The sequence below is a fragment of the Scyliorhinus torazame genome, chromosome 5 (genome assembly GCF_047496885.1).
Source record: "Scyliorhinus torazame isolate Kashiwa2021f chromosome 5, sScyTor2.1, whole genome shotgun sequence".
Lineage (NCBI taxonomy): Eukaryota > Metazoa > Chordata > Chondrichthyes > Carcharhiniformes > Scyliorhinidae > Scyliorhinus > Scyliorhinus torazame.
In genome coordinates this window covers 307,038,881-307,059,021 of record NC_092711.1, presented here as the reverse complement: position 1 = coordinate 307,059,021, position 20,141 = coordinate 307,038,881, and the positions used below count along the sequence as shown (strand labels likewise).

The 20,141-nt window shown below is 48.7% G+C and overlaps 1 protein-coding gene across 2 annotated transcripts in view; it reads left to right on the top strand.

Annotated features, from left to right (window-relative positions):
* LOC140421291 (mitogen-activated protein kinase kinase kinase kinase 4) overlaps positions 1–20,141 on the top strand; it is a 404,363-nt gene that overhangs the window by 286,743 nt on the left and 97,479 nt on the right. Inside the window, exons 19-23 of one of the 2 annotated variants that reach the window (XM_072505897.1) lie at positions 5,537–5,685; positions 8,771–8,870; positions 17,200–17,367; positions 19,397–19,514; positions 19,612–19,767. In XM_072505897.1, the coding sequence (XP_072361998.1) occupies positions 5,537–5,685; positions 8,771–8,870; positions 17,200–17,367; positions 19,397–19,514; positions 19,612–19,767 (691 nt within the window). The remainder of the gene's footprint in view (positions 1–5,536; positions 5,686–8,770; positions 8,871–17,199; positions 17,368–19,396; positions 19,515–19,611; positions 19,768–20,141) is intronic. The other variant, XM_072505898.1, reaches the window with a different exon arrangement.

Sequence of the window (20,141 nt, the reverse complement as noted above, 5' to 3'; positions counted from 1 at the left end):
GCTCTTCTCCTTCAAAATGTCATTCCCTAAGAGGCACGGCATCATCCAAGTCATACATTAACATATCCCACCTGTTAACCCTAAGATTGTAGCCTTTTGAGTTTTGCTGTTACTCGAGTGAAACTGGGATTACCCCCTCTCAGCTGGACTTTTATGTCAGAGGAAGGCTGCTCCCGCATTGGTGAGCCCACCTTGTTTATCGGCAGATGAAATTTTTATTCCTGTACTAGGGTGGGGAGGGGACAGTTTAGAGATGGCAACAAGGGTCGCCAAAGAGCGGGCAGGTTAAAAACATACTTTGGTTCTTGGAATTTCCTCTCAGTTGCGTAATATTAGGTCCTGGCCCTGTAGCCCTCATGCCTTACATCTCTTCACCCACCTACCCACTCGCCATTCCCCATCCTTGCCAACTCATTCTAATCCAGGCACCTGACCTCATCCTACGGCCCCTCAGACCCTCCATTCCAACCCATGACCCTCCACCTATTCCAATGGCCCCTCACACCTCCATTTCAACTCGTGCTCCTCCATTTACCCCCCAACTGGCCCCTCATGTCCTCCGTGCCAATTCATATCACTTCCATTTATCCAATCTGCACTCTTTACAGAAATAATGAACTCAAGAGTAATGATGGCATGATGGAAAAGCTTAAAAAACAGCAATTCATAACTTTCTTCGAAAAGCTGCTGTTATGTACAACCCTCTAAAAGTGTCAGCCAACCAGAGCTTTTCGTAGGCATGGGAGGAATGTGTAAAACCTGTTGAAGTTTTCTTTCAAAAGCCACCCTCATCCGTATTATGGTTAATGCCACCTCTGATGGTCTGTGAGCCATTAGTCCTTCTAATGCTGGCCCAACTCCATGCAAATTCCCAGGAGCTCGGTGATACCTCTGCCTGCAGTGGAGCCGGCTAGGTCACCCTTCCGTAGGCTAGACAAAATCGAGGGTTCTGGGAGTGGGGCGGGAATTTCCAGATCGGGTCACATCCGCAATTTTTAAAGGGTCACGGGGGTCTCCCAAGCTCCTGAAAAATCTAGTCATTTCTATCTTTCTGAAGGTTTGATGTTGTAAACTGAAAACATTTGCTGTTTGCCTTGGTATTCTGTGCATATTTCTTTTTGATACGAAGACCTGGGGTGAGATTCTCCGACCCCCCGCCGGGTCGGAGAATCGCCGGGGGCTGGCGTGAATCCCGCCCCCGCCGGCTGCCGAAGTCTCCGGCACCAGAGATTCGGCGGGGGCGGGAATCGCGCTGCGTCGGTTGGCGGGCCCCCCCGCTCGATTCTCCGGCCCGGATGGGCCGAAGTCCCGCCGCTAAAATGCCTGTCCCGCCGGCGTAAATGAAACCACCTACCTTACCGGCGGGACAAGGCGGCGCGGGTGGGCTGCGGGGTCCTGGGGGGGGGGCGATCTGGCCCCGGGGGGTGCCCCCACAGTGGCCTGGCCCGCGATCGGGGCTCACCGATCCACGGGCGGGCCTGTGCCGTGGGGGCACTCTTTCCCTTCCGCCTCCACCATGGCGGAGGCAGAAGAGACTCTCTCCACTGCACATGCGCGGGAAGCTGTCAGCGGCCGCTGACGCTCCCGCGCATGCGCCGCCCGGAGATGTCATTTCCGCGCCAGCTGGCGTGGCACCAGAGGCCTTTTCCGCCAGCTGGCGGGGCGGAAATCCGTCCGGCGCCGACCTAGCCCCTCAATGTTGGGGTTCGGCCCCCAAAGATGCGGAGCATTCTGCACCTTTGGGGTGGCGCGATGCCCGTCTGATTTGTGCCGTTTTGGGCGCCAGTCGCGGACATCGCGCCGTTTCCGGAGAATTACGCCCCTGTTGTCAAACAAAACAAAGAACAAAGAAATGTACAGCACAGGAACAGGCCCTTCGGCCCTCCAAGCCCGTGCCGACCATACTGCCCGACTAAACTACAATCTTCTACACTTCCTGGGTCCGTATCCTTCTATTCCCATCCTATTCATATATTTGTCAAGATGCCCCTTAAATGTCCCTATCGTCCCTGCCTCCACTACCTCCTCCGGTAGTGAGTTCCAGGCACCCACTACCCTCTGCGTAAAAAACTTGCCTCGTACATCTACTCTAAACTTTGCCCCTCTCACCTTAAACCTATGCCCCCTAGTAATTGACCCCTCTACCCTGGGGAAAAGCCTCTGACTATCCACTCTGTCTATGCCCCTCATAATTTTGTATACCTCTATCAGGTCGCCCCTCAACCTCCTTCGTTCCAGTGAGAACAAACCGAGTTTATTCAATCGCTCCTCATAGCTTATGCCCTCCATACCAGGCAACATTCTGGTAAATCTCTTCTGCACCCTCTCTAAAGCCTCCACATCCTTCTGGTAGTGTGGCGACCAGAATTGAACACTATACTCCAAGTGTGGCCTAACTAAGGTTCTATACAGCTGCAACATGACTTGCCAATTCTTATACTCAATGCCCCGGCCAATGAAGGCAAGCATGCCGTATGCCTTCTTGACTACCTTCTCCACCTGTGTAGCCCCTTTCAGTGATCTGTGGACCTGCACTCCTAGATCTCTTTGACTTTCAATACTCTTGAGGGTTCTACCATTCACTGTATATTCCCTACCTGCATTAGCCCTTCCAAAATGCATTACCTCACATTTGTCCAGGTTAAACTCCATCTGCCATCTCTCCGCCCAAGTCTCCAGACAATCTAAATCCTGCTGTATCCTCAGACAGTCCTCATCGCTATCCGCAATTCCACCAACCTTTGTGTCGTCTGCAAACTTACTAATCAGACCAGTTACATTTTCCTCCAAATCATTTATATATACTACAAAGAGCAAAGGTCCCAGCACTGATCCCTGTGGAACACCACTGGTCACAGCCCTCCAATTAGAAAAGCATCCCTCCATTGCTACCCTCTGCCTTCTATGGCCTAGCCAGTTCTGTATCCACCTTGCCAGTTCACCCCTGATCCCGTGTGACTTCACCTTTTGTACTAGTCTACCATGAGGGACCTTGTCAAAGGCCTTACTGAAGTCCATATAGACAACATCTACTGCCCTACCTGCATCAATCATCTTAGTGACCTCCTCGAAAAACTCTATCAAGTTAGTGAGACACGACCTCCCCTTCACAAAACCGTGCTGCCTCTCACTAATACGTCCATTTGCTTCCAAATGGGAGTAGATCCTGTCTCGAAGAATTCTCTCCAGTAATTTCCCTACCACTGAAGTAAGGCTCACCGGCCTGTAGTTCCCGGGATTATCCCTGCCACCCTTCTTAAACAGAGGAACAACATTGGCTATTCTCCAGTCCTCCGGGACATCCCCTGAAGACAGCGAGGATCCAAAGATTTCTGTCAAGGCCTCAGCAATTTCCTCTCCAGCCTCCTTCAGTATTCTGGGGTAGATCCCATCCGGCCCTGGGGACTTATCTACCTTAATATTTTTTAAGACACCCAACACCTCGTCTTTTTGGATCACAATGTGACCCAGGCTATCTACACCCCCTTCTCCAGACTCAACATCTACCAATTCCTTCTCTTTGGTGAATACTGATGCAAAGTATTCATTTAGTACCTCGCCCATTTCCTCTGGCTCCACACATAGATTCCCTTGCCTATCCTTCAGTGGGCCAACCCTTTCCCTGGCTACCCTCTTGCTTTTTATGTAAGTGTAAAAAGCCTTGGGATTTTCCTTAACCCTATTTGCCAATGACTTTTCATGACCCCTTCTAGCCCTCCTGACTCCTTGCTTAAGTTCCTTCCTACTTTCCTTATATGCCACACAGGCTTCGTCTGTTCCCAGCCTTTTAGCCCTGACAAATGCCTCCTTTTTCTTTTTGACGAGGCCTACAATATCACTCGTCATCCAAGGTTCCCGAAAATTGCCGTATTTATCTTTCTTCCTCACAGGAACATGCCTGTCCTGTATTCCTTTCAACTGACACTTGAAAGCCTCCCACATGTCAGATGTTGATTTGCCCTCAAACATCCGCCCCCAATCTATGTTCTTCAGTTCCCGCCTAATATTGTTATAATTAGCCTTCCCCCAATTTAGCACATTCATCCTCGGACCACTCTTATCCTTGTCCACCAGTACTTTAAAACTTACTGAATTGTGGTCACTGTTACCGAAATGCTCCCCTACTGAAACATCTACCACCTGGCCGGGCTCATTCCCCAATACCAGGTCCAGTACCGCCCCTTCCCTAGTTGGACTGTTTACATATTGTTTTAAGAAGCCCTCCTGGATGCTCCTTACAAACTCTGCCCCGTCTAAGCCCCTGGCACTAAGTGAGTCCCAGTCAATATTGGGGAAGTTGAAGTCTCCCATCACCACAACCCTGTTGTTTTTACTCTTTTCCAAAATCTGTCTACCTATCTGCTCCTCTATCTCCCGCTGGCTGTTGGGAGGCCTGTAGTATACCCCAACATTGTGACTGCACCCTTCTTATTCCTGATCTCTACCCATATAGCCTCACTGCCCTCTGAGGTGTCCTCTCGCTGTATAGCTGTGATACTCTCCTGAACAAGTAGCGCAACTCCGCCTCCCCTTTTACATCCCCCTCTATCCCGCCTGAAACATCTAAATCCTGGAACGTTTAGCTGCCAATCCTGCCCTTCCCTCAACCAGGTCTCTGTAATGGCAACAACATCATAGTTCCAAGTAGTAATCCAAGCTCTAAGTTCATCTGCCTTACCCGTAATGCTCCTTGCATTAAAACATATGCACTTCAGGCCACCAGACCCGCTGTGTTCAGCAACTTCTCCCCGTCTGCGCTGCCTCAGAGCCACACTGTCCCTATTCCCTAGTTCTCCCTCAATGCTCTCACCTTCTGACCTATTGCTCCCGTGCCCACCCCCCTGCCATACTAGTTTAAACCCTCCCGTGTGACCCTCCTGTCTGCATCTTAACTTGTGCCAAATCCCATTTATCAATCGGTCCTGTGCTCTCTTATCCACGGCCAGAATCTTCAAGCCCCTCCCACTAGTGGGATCCTCTGGTCCGGGCGAAGTCAATTGGCGTTTGAATGGCTCACCGTACACAAAACAGTGGGATTGGAAAATTCCAGCCTACGTTTCCACTTTCCTTAAGCCTTTGTGCAAGCTTTTTCTGTTACTTCATTTTCTGATGTGGTAACTTGGTCAGATAAATAGAGCCTTTAACATTCAGGGGGGTGTACTCGTTTTGTATTGGACCAAATACTTTTCTGAATGTTCCTGTTTGTTAACGATGAACAGATTTTAGCCAGTGAAATAGAGGTGGGAGGGGTGGAGGCGAGGAATTAAGGGATTTGGTAATAGGCAAAAGGAGATGGTAGAAGTAAAAAAATAAAATAATAAAAGATAGGCTCGAAGGTGGCGTGAGTAGAGATAGCAGAACAGCGGAACGAGGAGGGAAGCATGGAAAGATAGGGAATGGGTCTTGAGGGCATTCATTTTTCCAAGTGGATGGTGTTGAGAGTGATCGGCTCAACACTACTGACAGGACCGTCAAATGGAATTGATCTCAGGACTTCTCAATTGTGAGCTGACGTGATGTATTTCTGAATCAACAGGGGAGGGTTACTCCAGCCAGAGGAAAGAGTGGAAACAGTCCTTTTGTGAAAGTGACATATTACTCCTCATCAAGTGATGAAGTTGGTAGTACGGATGAAGACGATGACCTGAACTGTAACCAAGCAATGCCTATACCAGCCAGGTCAAGGTATGTAACCGCCATATATATTGGGCAGCTCGGCTCTTGGTTCTGGGTTGAAAGGTTGTATGTTTTAAGCCGAATTCCAGGCCTTGAACTGGTTGTCTCTGCAGTTCAAAACCAAAGGAATGCTACTAGAGCTGACCAATGCTACCCAATAGCAGAAAATACCCGGGATTTGGAGAAGGGGCCAGGGGAGGGTGCCTAATCAGATAGAACTTTCAAAGGAGACAGTAAATGAAGAAAAGGGGCAAAAGATCTCTCCACTGTCTGGTTCTAGGATCTACCTCGCGTTCATAGGTCCGCGAGTCCGGCCCCACCTAGATGGGGAGACTCTGAGGCAAATTATCATCCCCTTGCAGCCCCACCCTGAAAGTTGCCAAACTCAACGTAAACTGGGAATTGAAATGGGGCTTTATCAGCCCAAGCCCACCAACGAAGATTGTTGATTAGAATTTTGTGAAGACATACATTTTGAACCTAAGATTCTGCCTATCCGCCCACCCCCACCCCATGTCTGAATTAAACATCGACTTCTCAACAGCCGTATGGGAGGATGGAGAGACATGCTGAGCTTAGACAGCGAACCTTCCCACTTCATTCTGACAAGTCCCAGCACTGATGCCCACCGGTGCATTAGTAGTCCAGAAAGTAAGTGCGAGTTGTAATTTAGGCTTTGGCAGACTCTGGATAATTAAGCTATAGTGCTCTCTTAGAGAGAAAAAACATAAAAGTTATCTGGGTTTTATTTCTCGTGTCCCACAGTTTACGACCATTAGCATGAGCTAGAGTGACCTTTAGAGAGAAAAAAAATTGCAGTCCCCATTAGATTAAATTTTACATCAGATTATATTTTTCCCCCACTAAGTAAGTTTAATGATGTGGATCTAAAAACATTTTTTTTTAAACTGTCGTTTTTTTAAACTTGTACTTCCATGTAAGTGCTTAACAAATTCCCTCTGTTTGGAGATTGATGAATCCCTGTGGAGATCTGTTGGCATTAAGGGGTAATTTTATAAAACCAAAAAAAAAACCCTTTGAATTTGAACTTTCTCCACAGTCAAGCACGTAATTGCACCGCCTGAGAAATCTCATCACAGATTAACTCTTTGAGAACTGCAGAGACTAAGTAAAGAGACGTCTTGGGGTACAAGGTAAAGTCACCACAGTCTCAGATGAGCATAGGCTGCTTTCCCTTTTGCTAGGGGAGAGGTAACTGGTGGTGGTTTAACCCGAGGGTCACCACACCTCAGGCGAGGGGCAAGGTTGAGAAGGCGGGGCCTTCATGAATAATCTCAGTCAGTGCGGGAATTGAACCCGCGCTGCTGGCTTCGCTCTGCATCCCGAACCAGCTTCCGGACAACTGAGCTGAACCCTCAGGGGAAGACTCAGAAGGATTATAAAAACTGGCAAGTCATGCTACAGTTGTATAGAACCGTGGTAAGGCCCTTGGAATATTGCGTACAATTCTGGCCGCCACACTACCAGAAGGATGTGGAGTCTTTGGAGAGGGTGCCGAGGAGGTTTACCAGGATGTTGCCTGGTCTGGAGGGTGTTAGCTATGTGGAGAGGTTGAATAGACTCGGACTGTTTTCATTAGAAAGACGGAGGTTGAGGGGTGACCTGGTAGAGGTCTACAAGATTATGTGGGGCATGGATAGAGTGGATGGGCAGGAACTCTTTCCCAGGGTGGAGGGGTCAGTCACCAGGGGGCATAGGTTTAAGGTCCGTGGGGCAAAGTTTAGAGGAGATGTGCGAGGCAGGTCTTTTACGCAGAGGATGGTGAGTGCCTGGAACGCGTTTCCAGGGGAGGTTGTGGAAGCAGATACATTAATGGCATTCAAAAGGCATCTTGACAAACACATGAATAGGATGGTATAGAGGGATACGGCACAAGGAAGTGCTGAGAGTTTTGACAGAGGTTGGTATCATGACCGGTATAGGCTTGGAGGGCCGAAGAACCTGTTCCTGTGCTGCATTGTTCTTTGTTCTTTGAGAGATATTTTGTTCAGTTCCTTCAATATACTTTTAATGACCATCTTAAAATAGTTCTCGAAAATTTGAATAGAAACAATTTGGAAGGGTACGGGGAAAAGGCAGAGGAACGGCACCAAGCGATAATGCTTGTTTGGAGAGCTGGTGCAGACACGATGGGCCAAATGGCCTCCTCCTGCACCTGAACAATTCTGTGTTCCTGTGAAATGATTTGATGCCAATGTTATCGGACCTGGAAGCTGCGAAGGGCGCACAGTCTCAGTTGACCATAGAACAATTTGAAATTAGCTTGAAGGCGCCAGCTTGGGGAAACTCTGCGTTGGTCACATCGGGAATGAGCTGCCGGAAAGAATGGCAGAGTCAGATTGGAAATCAAGCTACGAAAGCAAACTGGAGGTTTACTCAAAATGAAAACATTTGCAAGACTATAGAGTAAAGCAAGAGAGTGGGAATAATTGGCCACCTCTTCCAACTGGCTAACTGGCCCCCTCCTGTACTGTAGGATTTGTAGAATAGAATATCAGAATAGGCAGTGCAGAACCACGCCATTCGACCCATCGAGACTGCACCGACCCATGTCCAATCCCTCGCCCAGCCGACCTGCACAGCCCTGGACACCAAGGGGAAATTTATCATGGCCAATCCACCCAACTAAGCCGCGCATCTTGATGGACAGTGTGAGGAAACCGGAGCAGACATGGAGAGAAAGTGCAAACTTAACTCATCACACCTGGGCTAGCCTCTCTGCCTCATGCTGAACCCGTTGTCCTGTTTCTTACTCTGCCTCAAATACTTACCGAGTCATCCTTCAATGAACACAATGGTATGTGTAACTCAGCAGGAACGTTTGTGTCACAGCCAGAAAGTAGCAATCACCTCAGCTATCATTTCCTCCTCCCCACCCCTGGTAAAGTTCAAACAGATCTGCCTGCCCTCCAAATTAATGCTTTGCACCTTGCCCTTGTGCACTGGACACATAACAGGCTAGAATACAGATTGGCTGACAAGACTGCCGCCTCCCTATCCATGTCTAGCCATGAGAAAACTGCAACTTCCTGCAACTTATTTTAAAACTATTTCGCCTTTTTTCCTTCCACAGGCAACCAGCCAAGCTAAGTAATGGAGAGACGGAATGTACAAGCGTAAATATTCCAGATGGTATCGAGTTGCAGCCTCACAGTGCCTTGAATGAAGAAAAGGTATTATCTTGTCTCCGTCTAACACAAGGACAAGGAACTCACTGACATGACCTCCTTTAAATTACTCGTCTGATCGGATAAAAATTACGGTCACAATGGTCACTGCCACAGGGTGGCAGTGTGATTGGGGAAAGCCCCATAGACTGACAAGATTTAAGTCTATTTACTTCTCTGTTTGTGCGCATAATTCTTTTCCCCACTAATAATACATATATTCCATTTTATATATTTGACCAATCTATACCCATGAGGGTTAAGAGTGCCAGTATTGGTGAACGCAATGCCTAGCTGTATGTGGTACCTTCAGGAATCTGAGCAGATCAGGTCAAAGCAACAAACGGCGCCCTCTGTATTTCCTCACTGGTAGTTATTGCCAACCCTCCAAGATTGCTGTGAGCAAACTGGGAAGAAAGGTTATTGTAATTTGTATTCTTTTCTTTGATATTTTCATTTCTTCATTCATTTCACTATGTCAGCGTTGGTGATTGGGGGGTGGGCGGGCGGGGGTGGGTGGGGAGAGGTGCTGTTTGACTGGGCGATTGATGGCCAAAGGTCATGTGATGACATCCCCCCCCCCCCCCTTCAGCTGGAGTTGGCAATCTTAATTCATTGCCACTTATTAGCGCAGGCCTCGTCTCCTGGTCTGACTGTGTAGCATGTTCAACTTTTGTGAGTCAGTACCTGTCAGATTGCCAACCTGTGCTGAATTTCAGCCAGTTTTCCATCCGTAGCAGCAATGCCCACTGTCAAGAGGGTAGCAGTCCCCTGCACTGGCTCGAGCAGTCAAGTTTCAGAAGGCAATCTGAAAACTAGTATCGGGCGGGATTTTCTGCACTCACTCCCCCCCCCCCCCCACCCCCACCCCCCACCCATCGCCCACCACTTTCCGCAGCGTGTTTTCTTCTGGCGGAGGGGGTTCGCCATTGGATACCCAGCGGGATCCACCAGTCCCACTGAAGTCTACAGCATTTTGCATAGATCGCCCATCCCGCTGATGGGCAACTCGCCGCTGGTGGTCATCAGCCTGCCAGTGGGAAAGGGCTGGAAAAGCCTGCCCATTGAGGTCCCAGTCCCAAAGAGGCTGACACTTGTGTCGGACATGATCCCTTGGCCCCCCTCTACTGTAGTCTTTTCCAGCACGTGGGTGGTGTATTTCAGACCGAGAATGTGCAAGCTCATGACATACAGCATGTTTGGCACAGAGATATCCGTCTTACACCCATAAATTTGCCACAGCAAATTTCGGACCCAGGGTTTTTATGTAGCTGACAGATATCACAGCCGGAAAGTGGAGCTGAGTCCACAAAAGAGCAGCCATGATCTCATTGAATGGCGGAGCAGGCTCAAAGGGCCTATTCCTGCTCCTAGTTCTTATGTTCTTACCCTAAACAGGCCAGGAAAATGTTTTATCATGCAAAAGTTAAATAAGTTTACCTCAGCCCAACTCGAGCCGAATACAGGTTTTCGTTATCTTTGCTCAATGGTAACAGTCGCGTGCCTGAGTCAGAAGGTCACTGGTTAAACTTTCACTCGAGAGACAGGCGGGCATAGCCCACTGTGCGGGCGGAGTGGACATCTTTCGGTTGAGGTGTTACACCGAGGCCCGATCTGCTGGGCATCGGAGGTTCCATGGCGCCATTTCGAAGAAAAGCAGGAGTTCTCGATGATTCCTTGGCCAATATCTAGCGATCAATCGACGTCATTTAAAACAAAGTGGATTATCTGGTCATTATCATGTCGTTGTTGGTGTGGGAGCTCACTGTGCTCAATTTGGCAGCCAAGGCCAGGATTTTCTGGCCCTTTTGAGATTCGGCAGCCCAGCCCTGTCCTGTTCAGTTTTTCAAAGTACAACCCAGGCAGCAGGTTGGAGGATTCGGGGATGAGGGTCTAACCCTGGTTCAACCCCATTTGTAGTACAGCGAGCAGTTATGGGCACCACACCTTAGGAAGGATATTTTGGCCTTGGAGGGAGTGCAGCGTAGGATAAAATGACACCTGCATTACAGGGCTGGAGTTACGAGGTGGGATTACTCAAATTAGACATGTGTTCGTTAAAATATAGAAGGTTAAGGGATAATCTGATCAAAGTATTCAATATATTAACAGGGAAAGACAAGGTAGATAAAAATGAACTATTTCCACTGGTTGGAGGTTCTAAAACTAGGGGACATAGTCTAAAAATTAGGGCTAGACCATTAAGCTGAGATGTTTGGAAGATCTTATTCACTCAAAGGTTGGTAGAGGGTCAGGGGGTTGGATAGGGTGGACAGTGAGAGCCTTCTCCCGCGGATGGATATGGCTGGCACGAGGGGACATAACTTTAAACTGAGGGGTAATAGATATAGGACAGAGGTCAGAGGTAGGTTCTTTACGCAAAGAGTAGTGAGGCCGTGGAATGCCCTACCTGCTACAGTAGTGAACTCGCAACATTGAGGGCATTTAAAAGTTTATTGGATAAACATATGGATGATAATGGCATAGTGTAGGTTAGATGGCTTTTGTTTCGGTGCAACATTGTGGGCCGAAGGGCCTGTACTGCGCTGTATTGTTCTATGTTCTATGTTCTAGGGTTGGAATGCTCTCCGTCAAACAACAGTTGAAGCTAAATCAGTTGTTCATTTGAAATCTGAGACAGATGTTTGTTAAGCAATAATATTAAAGGATGTGGGCCGAAGGCAGGTATATGGAGTTAGGTCACAGGTCAGCCATGATCTCATCGAATGGCCGGACAGGCTCGAAGGGCTGAATGGCCTTCTCCTGTCCATGTGCTCCTATAATCTAGGCAATCCAGGAGTTTCGGCATCCCTGCCGGAGGCATTGTCACCAGAGTAGGTAATGGCAGGTAAACGAGATGTCAGCCTCCAAAAACTATAATAAAAGTTCTGAAGTTAAAGTAAGTACCATTGGCCTGATGCAGGAAGTGGTCCAAAATATAAATCGACCGTTAATCCTAGTTTTTGCAGGAAGTATGTTTGAGGTAAAGACCAAGAGCTGTGAAAGTTGAGATAGGGAAGTGCAGGCAATTTTTACAGCTTGTCTTTTGAAATTGAAATGCAAGCATTAAAAAGTTAAGGGTCACAAAATCTGAAAGGCAAGAGAAACTACTTACTTTAAGAAAAATAGACAGCGGGCGCGACTTAACGGAAATGAGACAGAGCCCCGTGTTGAGTGCTTTGCTTGCCAGTTCAGGCAGAGTTTGGGGAGTATTTAAACGGGCCCTGATCTCTAGACCCCCCCCTCCCCCCAGCATGGCCTCCAGACACCCCAACCCCGCCAGTTCCCCAACTTGCCTATAAGGGGGTCATTTAGCCCCCTCCACAACAGCTTATAATGGCAGGGCACCCCCCAGGTACAATCTCCAGCGTAGGTAAAATGTCAACTTGGCTCTGCCACCTGGGTACCATAGCGCCAGGATGGCACCCAGGTGACACTGCCAGGGTGCCCAGCTGGCAATGCCAGGATGGCAAGCTGGCAGGGCCAGGGTACCCAAGAGACATCAGCAGTGCCAGGGTGCCACCCTGCCCAGAGGCTGACTAACCGGGCGGTGGCCTCCATCGTATATGAGCACCCCCCCACCTCCCCCAAGTGCCATTCTGCCTGGTCCCTGTTTGTGAAGAGCACTGCTAAACGGTGCCCGGCTGAGGTTTCCTCGGTGAGTAATTCGATCTTGGTTTCTGGTCAGATCCGGCGAGTGCACGTTCAACTGTGTCTACTTAATAATGCACATTTAGATCCCACCCATTGTGAGTGGGATCCGGATCGCACAGTCTCGCGAAACCCCGTTAGACTGGGTAAATCTCGCAAGAGGCCTCTCATGAGATTTAACAGCTGGGTCGGTTCCGAGTCGGGCGCGATGCGGGCGTTAGATCGTGCCCTGGATTTATGTATCTCCTTTCATAACCTTAGGACATCCCAAGACATTTTGCAGCCAAATAAATGCTGTCGCTGTCATAGTGTAGGAAATGGAACAGCCACCGTGAACATAGCAAGCTGCCTCGAACAATTTTGGGACAAATTTGTTTCAGCGATGATGGGCAGGAAACAAGGGAGAACCTTCTTGCTCATCTCTGAAGTAGTTCCATGAGATTTCTTTTCACATTCACTTGACAGGACAGACAGGCCCACAGTTTAATACCTCCTTAGAAAGTTGGCGCAGCCAGCAATGCGGCACTCCCTCAGTAGTGCTTGAAGCGTCAGCCTAGATTGCATGCCCAGCCCCCTGGATTGGGACTTGAGCCTACATCCTTCTGACACCAAAGCAAGAGTGCACTGAGCTACGGCTGACTTATATCGATTTAAGTAAAATAATAGTTGAAGGGCTGAGGCATTAATTGAGCTGAAATGTGCAAGGGCGGCAATTATTGTCTATCCTTGGGTGTCCTTGAAACAGTAATCTTTTTCTTGCACCGCTGTACATGTAGTAGAGATACTTCCACAGTTTGGTTAGGTAGGGAATTCAAGAATTGTGATCCCATGGTCGTGAAGCAGTCAAATACAGACTTGACCTGCTAGATTGCAAATAATGTTCTTTCCGTGATCCCAGTGTCCACTCCAAGGTAGGAAGCCTGTGATTTTGGGAGAGGCTGTCAGAGACGTCTTGGCGAGTTGCTGTAGCATGCACTGTAGAAAACACCCATTAGAACTACAGTGTTTTTTTAATTCATTTACGGGGTGTGGACGTCGCTGGTTAGGCCAGCATGTATTGCCCATCCCTAGTTGCCCCTCAGAAGATGGTGGTGAGTTGCCGCCTTAAACCCCTGCAGTCCTTCGGGTGTAGGTACACCCACACTGCTGTTAGGTAGGGAATTCCAATATTCGACCCAGCGACACGGAAGGAACGGCGATATATTTCCAAGTCAGGCTGGTGAGTGATTGGAGGGTAACCTCCAAGGAGTGGGGTTGCCAGGTATCTGCTGCTCTTGTCCTTCTATTTGGTTGTGGTCGTGGGTTTGGCTGGTGCTGTTGAAGGAACCTTGGTGAGTTACTGCAGTGCATCTTGTAGATGGTACACACGGCTGCCACTGTGCATCGCTGGTGGAGGGTTTGACTGTTTGTGGAAGGAGGAGCAATCAAACGGGCTGCCTTGTCCTGGATGGTGTCGAGCTTCTTGAATGTTGTTGGAGCTGCACTCATCCAGGCAAGTGAAGAGTGTTCCATTACACTCCTGACTTGTGCCTTGTAGATGGTGGACAGGCTTTAGGGGGTCAGCAGGTGAGTTACCCGCCGTATTTTTCCTAGCCTTTGATCTCTGAGTGTGCCAGAGGTGGAGGACGTCAATGTTTAATAAATAGTTCAAGGACCTACTTCATGACATAAATCAACAGTTTACCAAGCACCCTGAGGTCTGTAAGTGTCAGTGTCCCATTATCGGTTTTACCTGGTAATGTAAACCATAGCACAGGCAGCACGGTAGCATTGTGGATAGCACAACTGCTTCACAGCTCCAGAGTCCCAGGTTCGATTCCCAGCTTGGGTCATTGTGCGGAGTCTGCACGTTCTCCCCGTGTGTGCGTGGGTTTCCTCCGGGTGCTCCGGTTTCCTCCCACAGTCCATAGATGTGCAGGTTAGGCGGATTGGCCATGCTAAATTGCCCATAGTGTCCAAAATTGCCCTTAGTGTTGGGTGGAGTTACTGGGTTATGGGGATAGGGTGGAGGTGTGGACCTTGGGTAGGGTGCTCTTTCCAAGAGCCGGTGCAGACTCGATGGGCCGAATGGCCTCCTTCTGCACTGTAAATTCTATGTTCTATGATTTGGAGTAACTCTTTCCACATTATTAACTGTAGGGATTCTATGACATCAATGGGTTTGATTTAGTCGAGGCTGAATTCTACTCTGCGTAATCTTACTTAAAATCTTATTGCAATCTGTTTGTGCTGGCTGGAGATTTGGTAATCAGAGGACAGATTGAGAAAGCACTGTTGCTTCACAGCCCCAGGGATCCAGGTTTGATTCCCGGCTTGGGTCACTGTCTGTGCGGAGTCTGCACATTCTCCCCGTGTCTACGTGGGTTTCCTCCGGGTGCTCCGGTTTCCTCCCTCAAGTCCCGAAAGACGTGCTGTTAGGTGAATTGGACATTCTGAATTCTCCCTCTGTGTACCCGAACAGGCGCCGGCCAGAGTGTGGCGACTCGGAGCTTTTCACAGTAACATCACTGCAGTGTTAATGTAAGCCTACTTGTGATACTAATAAAGATTATCATTATTATTAAATTGACAAAAGAGCCAGAGAGGAGATTTTTCTTTAGCCACAGAGGAGAAGGAGTTTTTTTTTTAATCCATCAAGGATTGGGCAGCACGGTGTGCGTGGGTTTCCTTCGGGTGCTCCGGTTTCTCCCACAGTCCAAAGATGTGCAGGTTAGGTGGATTGGCCAGGATGAATTGCCCTTAGTGTCCAAAATTGCCCTTAGTGTTGGGTGGGGTTACTGAAAAAAAAAGAAAATCGCTTATTGTCACAAGAAGGCTTCGAATTAAGTTACTGTGAAAAGCCCCTAGTCGCCATATTCCGGCGCCTGTTCGGGGAGGCTGGTACAGGAATTGAACCGTGCTGCTGGCCTGCCTTGGTCTGCTTTCAAAGCCAGCGATTTAGCCCTGTGCTAAACAGCCTCTGGATTATGGGGATAGGGTGGAGGTGTTGACCTTGGGTAGGGTGCTCTTTCCAAGAGCCGGTGCAGACTCAATGGGCTGAATGGCCTCCTTCTGCACCGTAAATTTTTTGATATAATGTTCTACCTGAAAGGCTCCAGTGAACAGGTTCAGTAATAACTTACAAAAGGGTTTAAAGGTCACAGTTTCAGAGCCCATTACAAAGAAAACTGACAATCCAGGAGGTGCCACTTCCCTATCAGCTGTTTGTGAAAGATGTCAGGACAACTCGCGAATTCCCCGGTGATGGTGTCTTGGCCTCTATTTGTCCCTCAACCCAGCACCATTGAAGCAGAGTATCCAGTTGTTTATTTCTGTTTTGCGATCCTGTTGTGTATAATTTGACTTCCTACAATGCAAAACTGGCATGGCGGCATATTGATTGGCATTGCGGCTTCACAGCGCCAGGGACCCGGGTTCAATTCCAGCCTTGGGTGACTGCCTGTGTGGAATTTGCACGTTCTCCCCGTGTCAGCGTGGGTTTCCTCCAGGTGCTCCAATTTCCTCCAACAGTCCAAAGATGTGCAGGTTAGGTGGATTGGCCATGATAAATTGCTCCTTAGTGTCCAAAGATATGTTGGTTATATGGGGTTACGAGGTTGTGGGGATGGGGCAGGGGAGTTGGCCGAGTTAGAGTGCTCCTTTGGAGGGCCACTGCAGACTCGATGAGCCGAATGGCCTCCTTCTGCACTGTAGGGATTCTATGACATCTATGGGCTCAATTTAGCAGGCTCATCATGCCCGACTTAGTGTCAGTGTGCAGCCGTTGAATATCGCGAGAAGCTTCTTGCGAGATTTGCAACACTCAAAATGCCTCGCGAGATTCAACAAAATCTGGATCTCGCCCTTACTGGGCGTGAATCAGATCTGCATATTTAAATGATCCATTAGGCTCATTTAAATATGCTTTTGCGCGATTCTCCCGGCGCGCGGGATCTAACAGCCGCACCTCGGAGACTTTGCCAGAGTGCTGTTTAGTACTGATTTCCGCAAACTTGGTCCAGTCGTAATGGCACCTGTGGACATCTCCCAGGCCATTAGGGATCCCGAGACAGGGAAAGGTGGCTCCCTGGCACTCCCACTGGTACCTTGGCACCGCCAGGCTAACACCCCAGGGTGTCAGGCTGACAGTCCAAGGGTGGCAGGTTGGCACAACCAGTGATCTGTCCCGGTGGGGGGGGGGGCCTTAACAGGTGGAGAGAGGGTGAGGGTGTGTTCCCAGGGGCCTCCGAGGTTGGGAGGGAGGGGAATGGTGTTGGCCGAAAACAGGACTGGCGGGGGGTGGGTGCAAGATCGGGGCTGCCAGACAAAATGGCTCCCCGACCTGCGAGGAGCCTTTTCTGCTGGGCTCGCAAATAATATGTGGCCACATTGAAAATCCATCTATGAAGAGGCCAAGTCTGTGACCCAATTTCACCAGGACCCGGCCTCTCCCTTAATCCAAAACGAGGCAGGGAATAAAACTGAAAAGCAAGAACGAACCAGTTTCTCCAGCTGCAGACAGGATTTGCATGGACATGCAGGTGGGTTTGATGCCTGTTGAGGAAGTAGAAAAAGACCCATTGCCTGGCGTGTTGTCAGCCACAACACTGCTTCGCACTGCTTGAAGGTCAAGTTGAATATGCCAGGCGTTAATCACCGCTAAAGTATTTTTCCTCTTTTTAATTTGTGTGTTGTTTCTGAACAGGAAGTAGCAGGGCAGAAGTGTAGCAGACAACAAGAGTGTGCAGGTGGCAGTAGTGTGATTCAGGACCTTCCAGACCTCCTCCAGCAAAGCCACTCTCCAAACACCTCAGCTGATCAGCAGGGATCGGAACAGAGCCCCCAGCCACGTCACAAGACTGCAACTAACCAGGCATGTTTTACAAAGAGCGATACAACTGCCCCGTGTGATATCAGCTACTGGTGATAGACAGACATTTAGCGGGCTCTTCCCTAACTTGTAATGCAAACCGTAGCTTATGTAAAATGACATTTAGTTGCACAAGACGCACGTTTACTTGCTACTAGATGAATGGCCCACAAATTCTCAAAAATGATTTTTCTTTATTTAATCTGAAACCATTCACCTGTCTGGATTTATCTTAAATTTCTTTTCATGGGACCCGACCATCGCTGACAAGGCCAACATGTGTTGCCCATCCCTAATTGCCCTTCAGAAGGCAAGATTATAAGTAGCTTTCATGTGTGCAAGTTGCTCCACTCTTTGTATGATTGCCATTTTGTTAAAACACCCAAAGCATTGCCCTGCTGCCTAATTAGATTTAAAAAAGCACAGTCAAAAAGATTGGGCCTGTATACTAGACTTTACAATAATGTATTCCATTCTCTCAGCCTTTTGGGAATGTAGCATACCCTGTTGCAACAAGGGAAGCTACACAATAAATGTTTGGTTAGAGTGATAAATTGGGATTTGGGATCAACGTGCAAAGATCTCTCCAATTATCCAATTTTTCCTTAAGGCGTATTTTGCGCTTTCTAATGTCGTGCACCTGAATATCTGCGTTCCCAGCTTTCTGACTACATTTTGAGCCGGTAATCCTGTTTCCCTGTCTGCTGCTCGCTGATCTGGAATGGGGCTACTGCAGATAAGAAGGTTCAAGATTTGCTCCATTATCTGCAGTACACTGCCTGATCTCTACCCGGGTGCCTGAAGGGCACAGTGGTTAGTACTGTTGCTTCACAGCGCCAGGGTCCCAGGTTCGATTCCCCGCCGGGTTACTGTCTGTGCGGAGTCCACACATTCTTCCCGTGTCTGCGTGGGTTTCCTCCGGGTGCTCCGGTTTCCTCCCACAGTGGAGTGGGGTGGACCCCCCATCAGTGGAAACCTCGAAAAATACATTTAAGCAGAGATCGCAACCGTAAGTCCATGAGTGGGCCCCCATCTGGGTCTGGTTCCATCTCCCACCCCTTTCTCAGATTGGGAACAGATCTCCAGGAACAATAATGGAAGTGAAAAAACAGGAATTACGTCAGGAACAATAGGGACACTCCAGTGAGGTTGATTGCTTCAAGTCTTTCTGAACAGATGGGGTAAAATGGGTTGATCAACTAGCCTCCCTCCCTTTCCTGCTCGTATGTGAGTGCCAGATGAGAACGCTTTAATTCAGTCCCTCACTTAGCTCACCGGCTTACGTGAACAATGGCTGCTTGAGAAGGAACTCGGAAACCTGCCGCTCCCTGTGGAAACGCTCCCCAGCATTAATCCAAATATTCCCTGGGGTTGAAAGTAGACGACTCTGTAGTTGTTCTGTGCTCATTGGCAATTTCTTAGCTCTCTGCAATGACTACAACCATTTAAAAAACACGAGGCTTGTGATTTTCACCACACTGACGGCTGCTGAACTGTAACCTCCTCCAGCATTACAACCTCTAAGGTGTGCTGGTGCATAGCAAGCTGGATGGTGCCACGTAGACCACTCTCCGATATTACCAATAAGTACCTGCCTAGCCACTCAAAAAAAAGTCAAGGTACCGCTCAATGAAATGAACAGACCATTGCACAGATTGGAGGGAATATTGCCTCCAACCCTCCGGGCTCTCTGCACTTCTCCAATTCTGGCCTCTGCTGCATCACTGATTTTAGCCATGCCTTAAGCTCTGGAATGCCCTCCTGTTAATCTCTCTGCCTCTCTCTCGCCTTTTAAGATGGCCCTTAAAGTCCATCTCTCTGTCGTTGGTCGCGTTTGTTAACGTCTCCGTATGTGACCCGGTATAGAAATGCTCCTGTGAGGAGCCTTGGGATGTTTTTGCTCGTCGAGGATGCTTTGAAAATGCAAGTTGTTGTTGGATGCTGAACGCACCTGGGAGAGGGGCGCGAGGGTCACAACACTTCAGTTCCTATGTGCGGGCGTGTTACGAGTTTTATTTGTCCTTATTTCCAGAGTCAATCGGCCGAAAGTCCGCACCCGAAATGCAGCTCCTCGTCTTCCTCTTCCTTCACACCGTTCATCGACCCCAGGCTCCTACAGATCTCCCCGTCCAGCCCTCCAGGGGCACTCGGTATGTGCGGGCAGTTGAGAAATAAGCACCTCCGCGCGTTGGACGTGACCCGAGCTCAGTGAATAAAACACGTTGTGCCTCCTGTTTCCCCGCTCAGCCTGCAGTAAAGCTCAGCCGCTTCGCCGGGACAATGCGAGAAAGGGATCCGTTGTAAATGTCAATCCCACTAACATCCGACCGCAGAGCGATACTCCGGAAATCCGCAAGTACAAGAAGAAATTTAACGCTGAGATATTATGTGCTGCTCTATGGGGTAAGATAGGGCGGAGATGTTTCTTAATTCGGGACAGATCATTCTGCGTGCAGCCAATGCCGTTATTTATTGCTGATAAAGATGTTTGGAACAGTTATGGCTTCTGTCAGGTGAAGAGGCAAAGAAGGTTAAAGAGAGAAGTGGATAAAGAACTTACATTCGTATATTTATAATTCATGATTTTCTTCAGGTTAACGCGCAGTTCAGTCAGCAGTTAGGAAGGCAAATGCAATGTTAGCATTCATGTCGATAGGGCCAGAATAACAGGGATGTACTTTTGAGGCTGTATGAGGCTCTGGTCAGACCCCATTTGGAGTACTGTGAGCAATTTTGGGCCCCGTATCTAAGGAAGAATGTGCTGGCCTTGGAAAGGG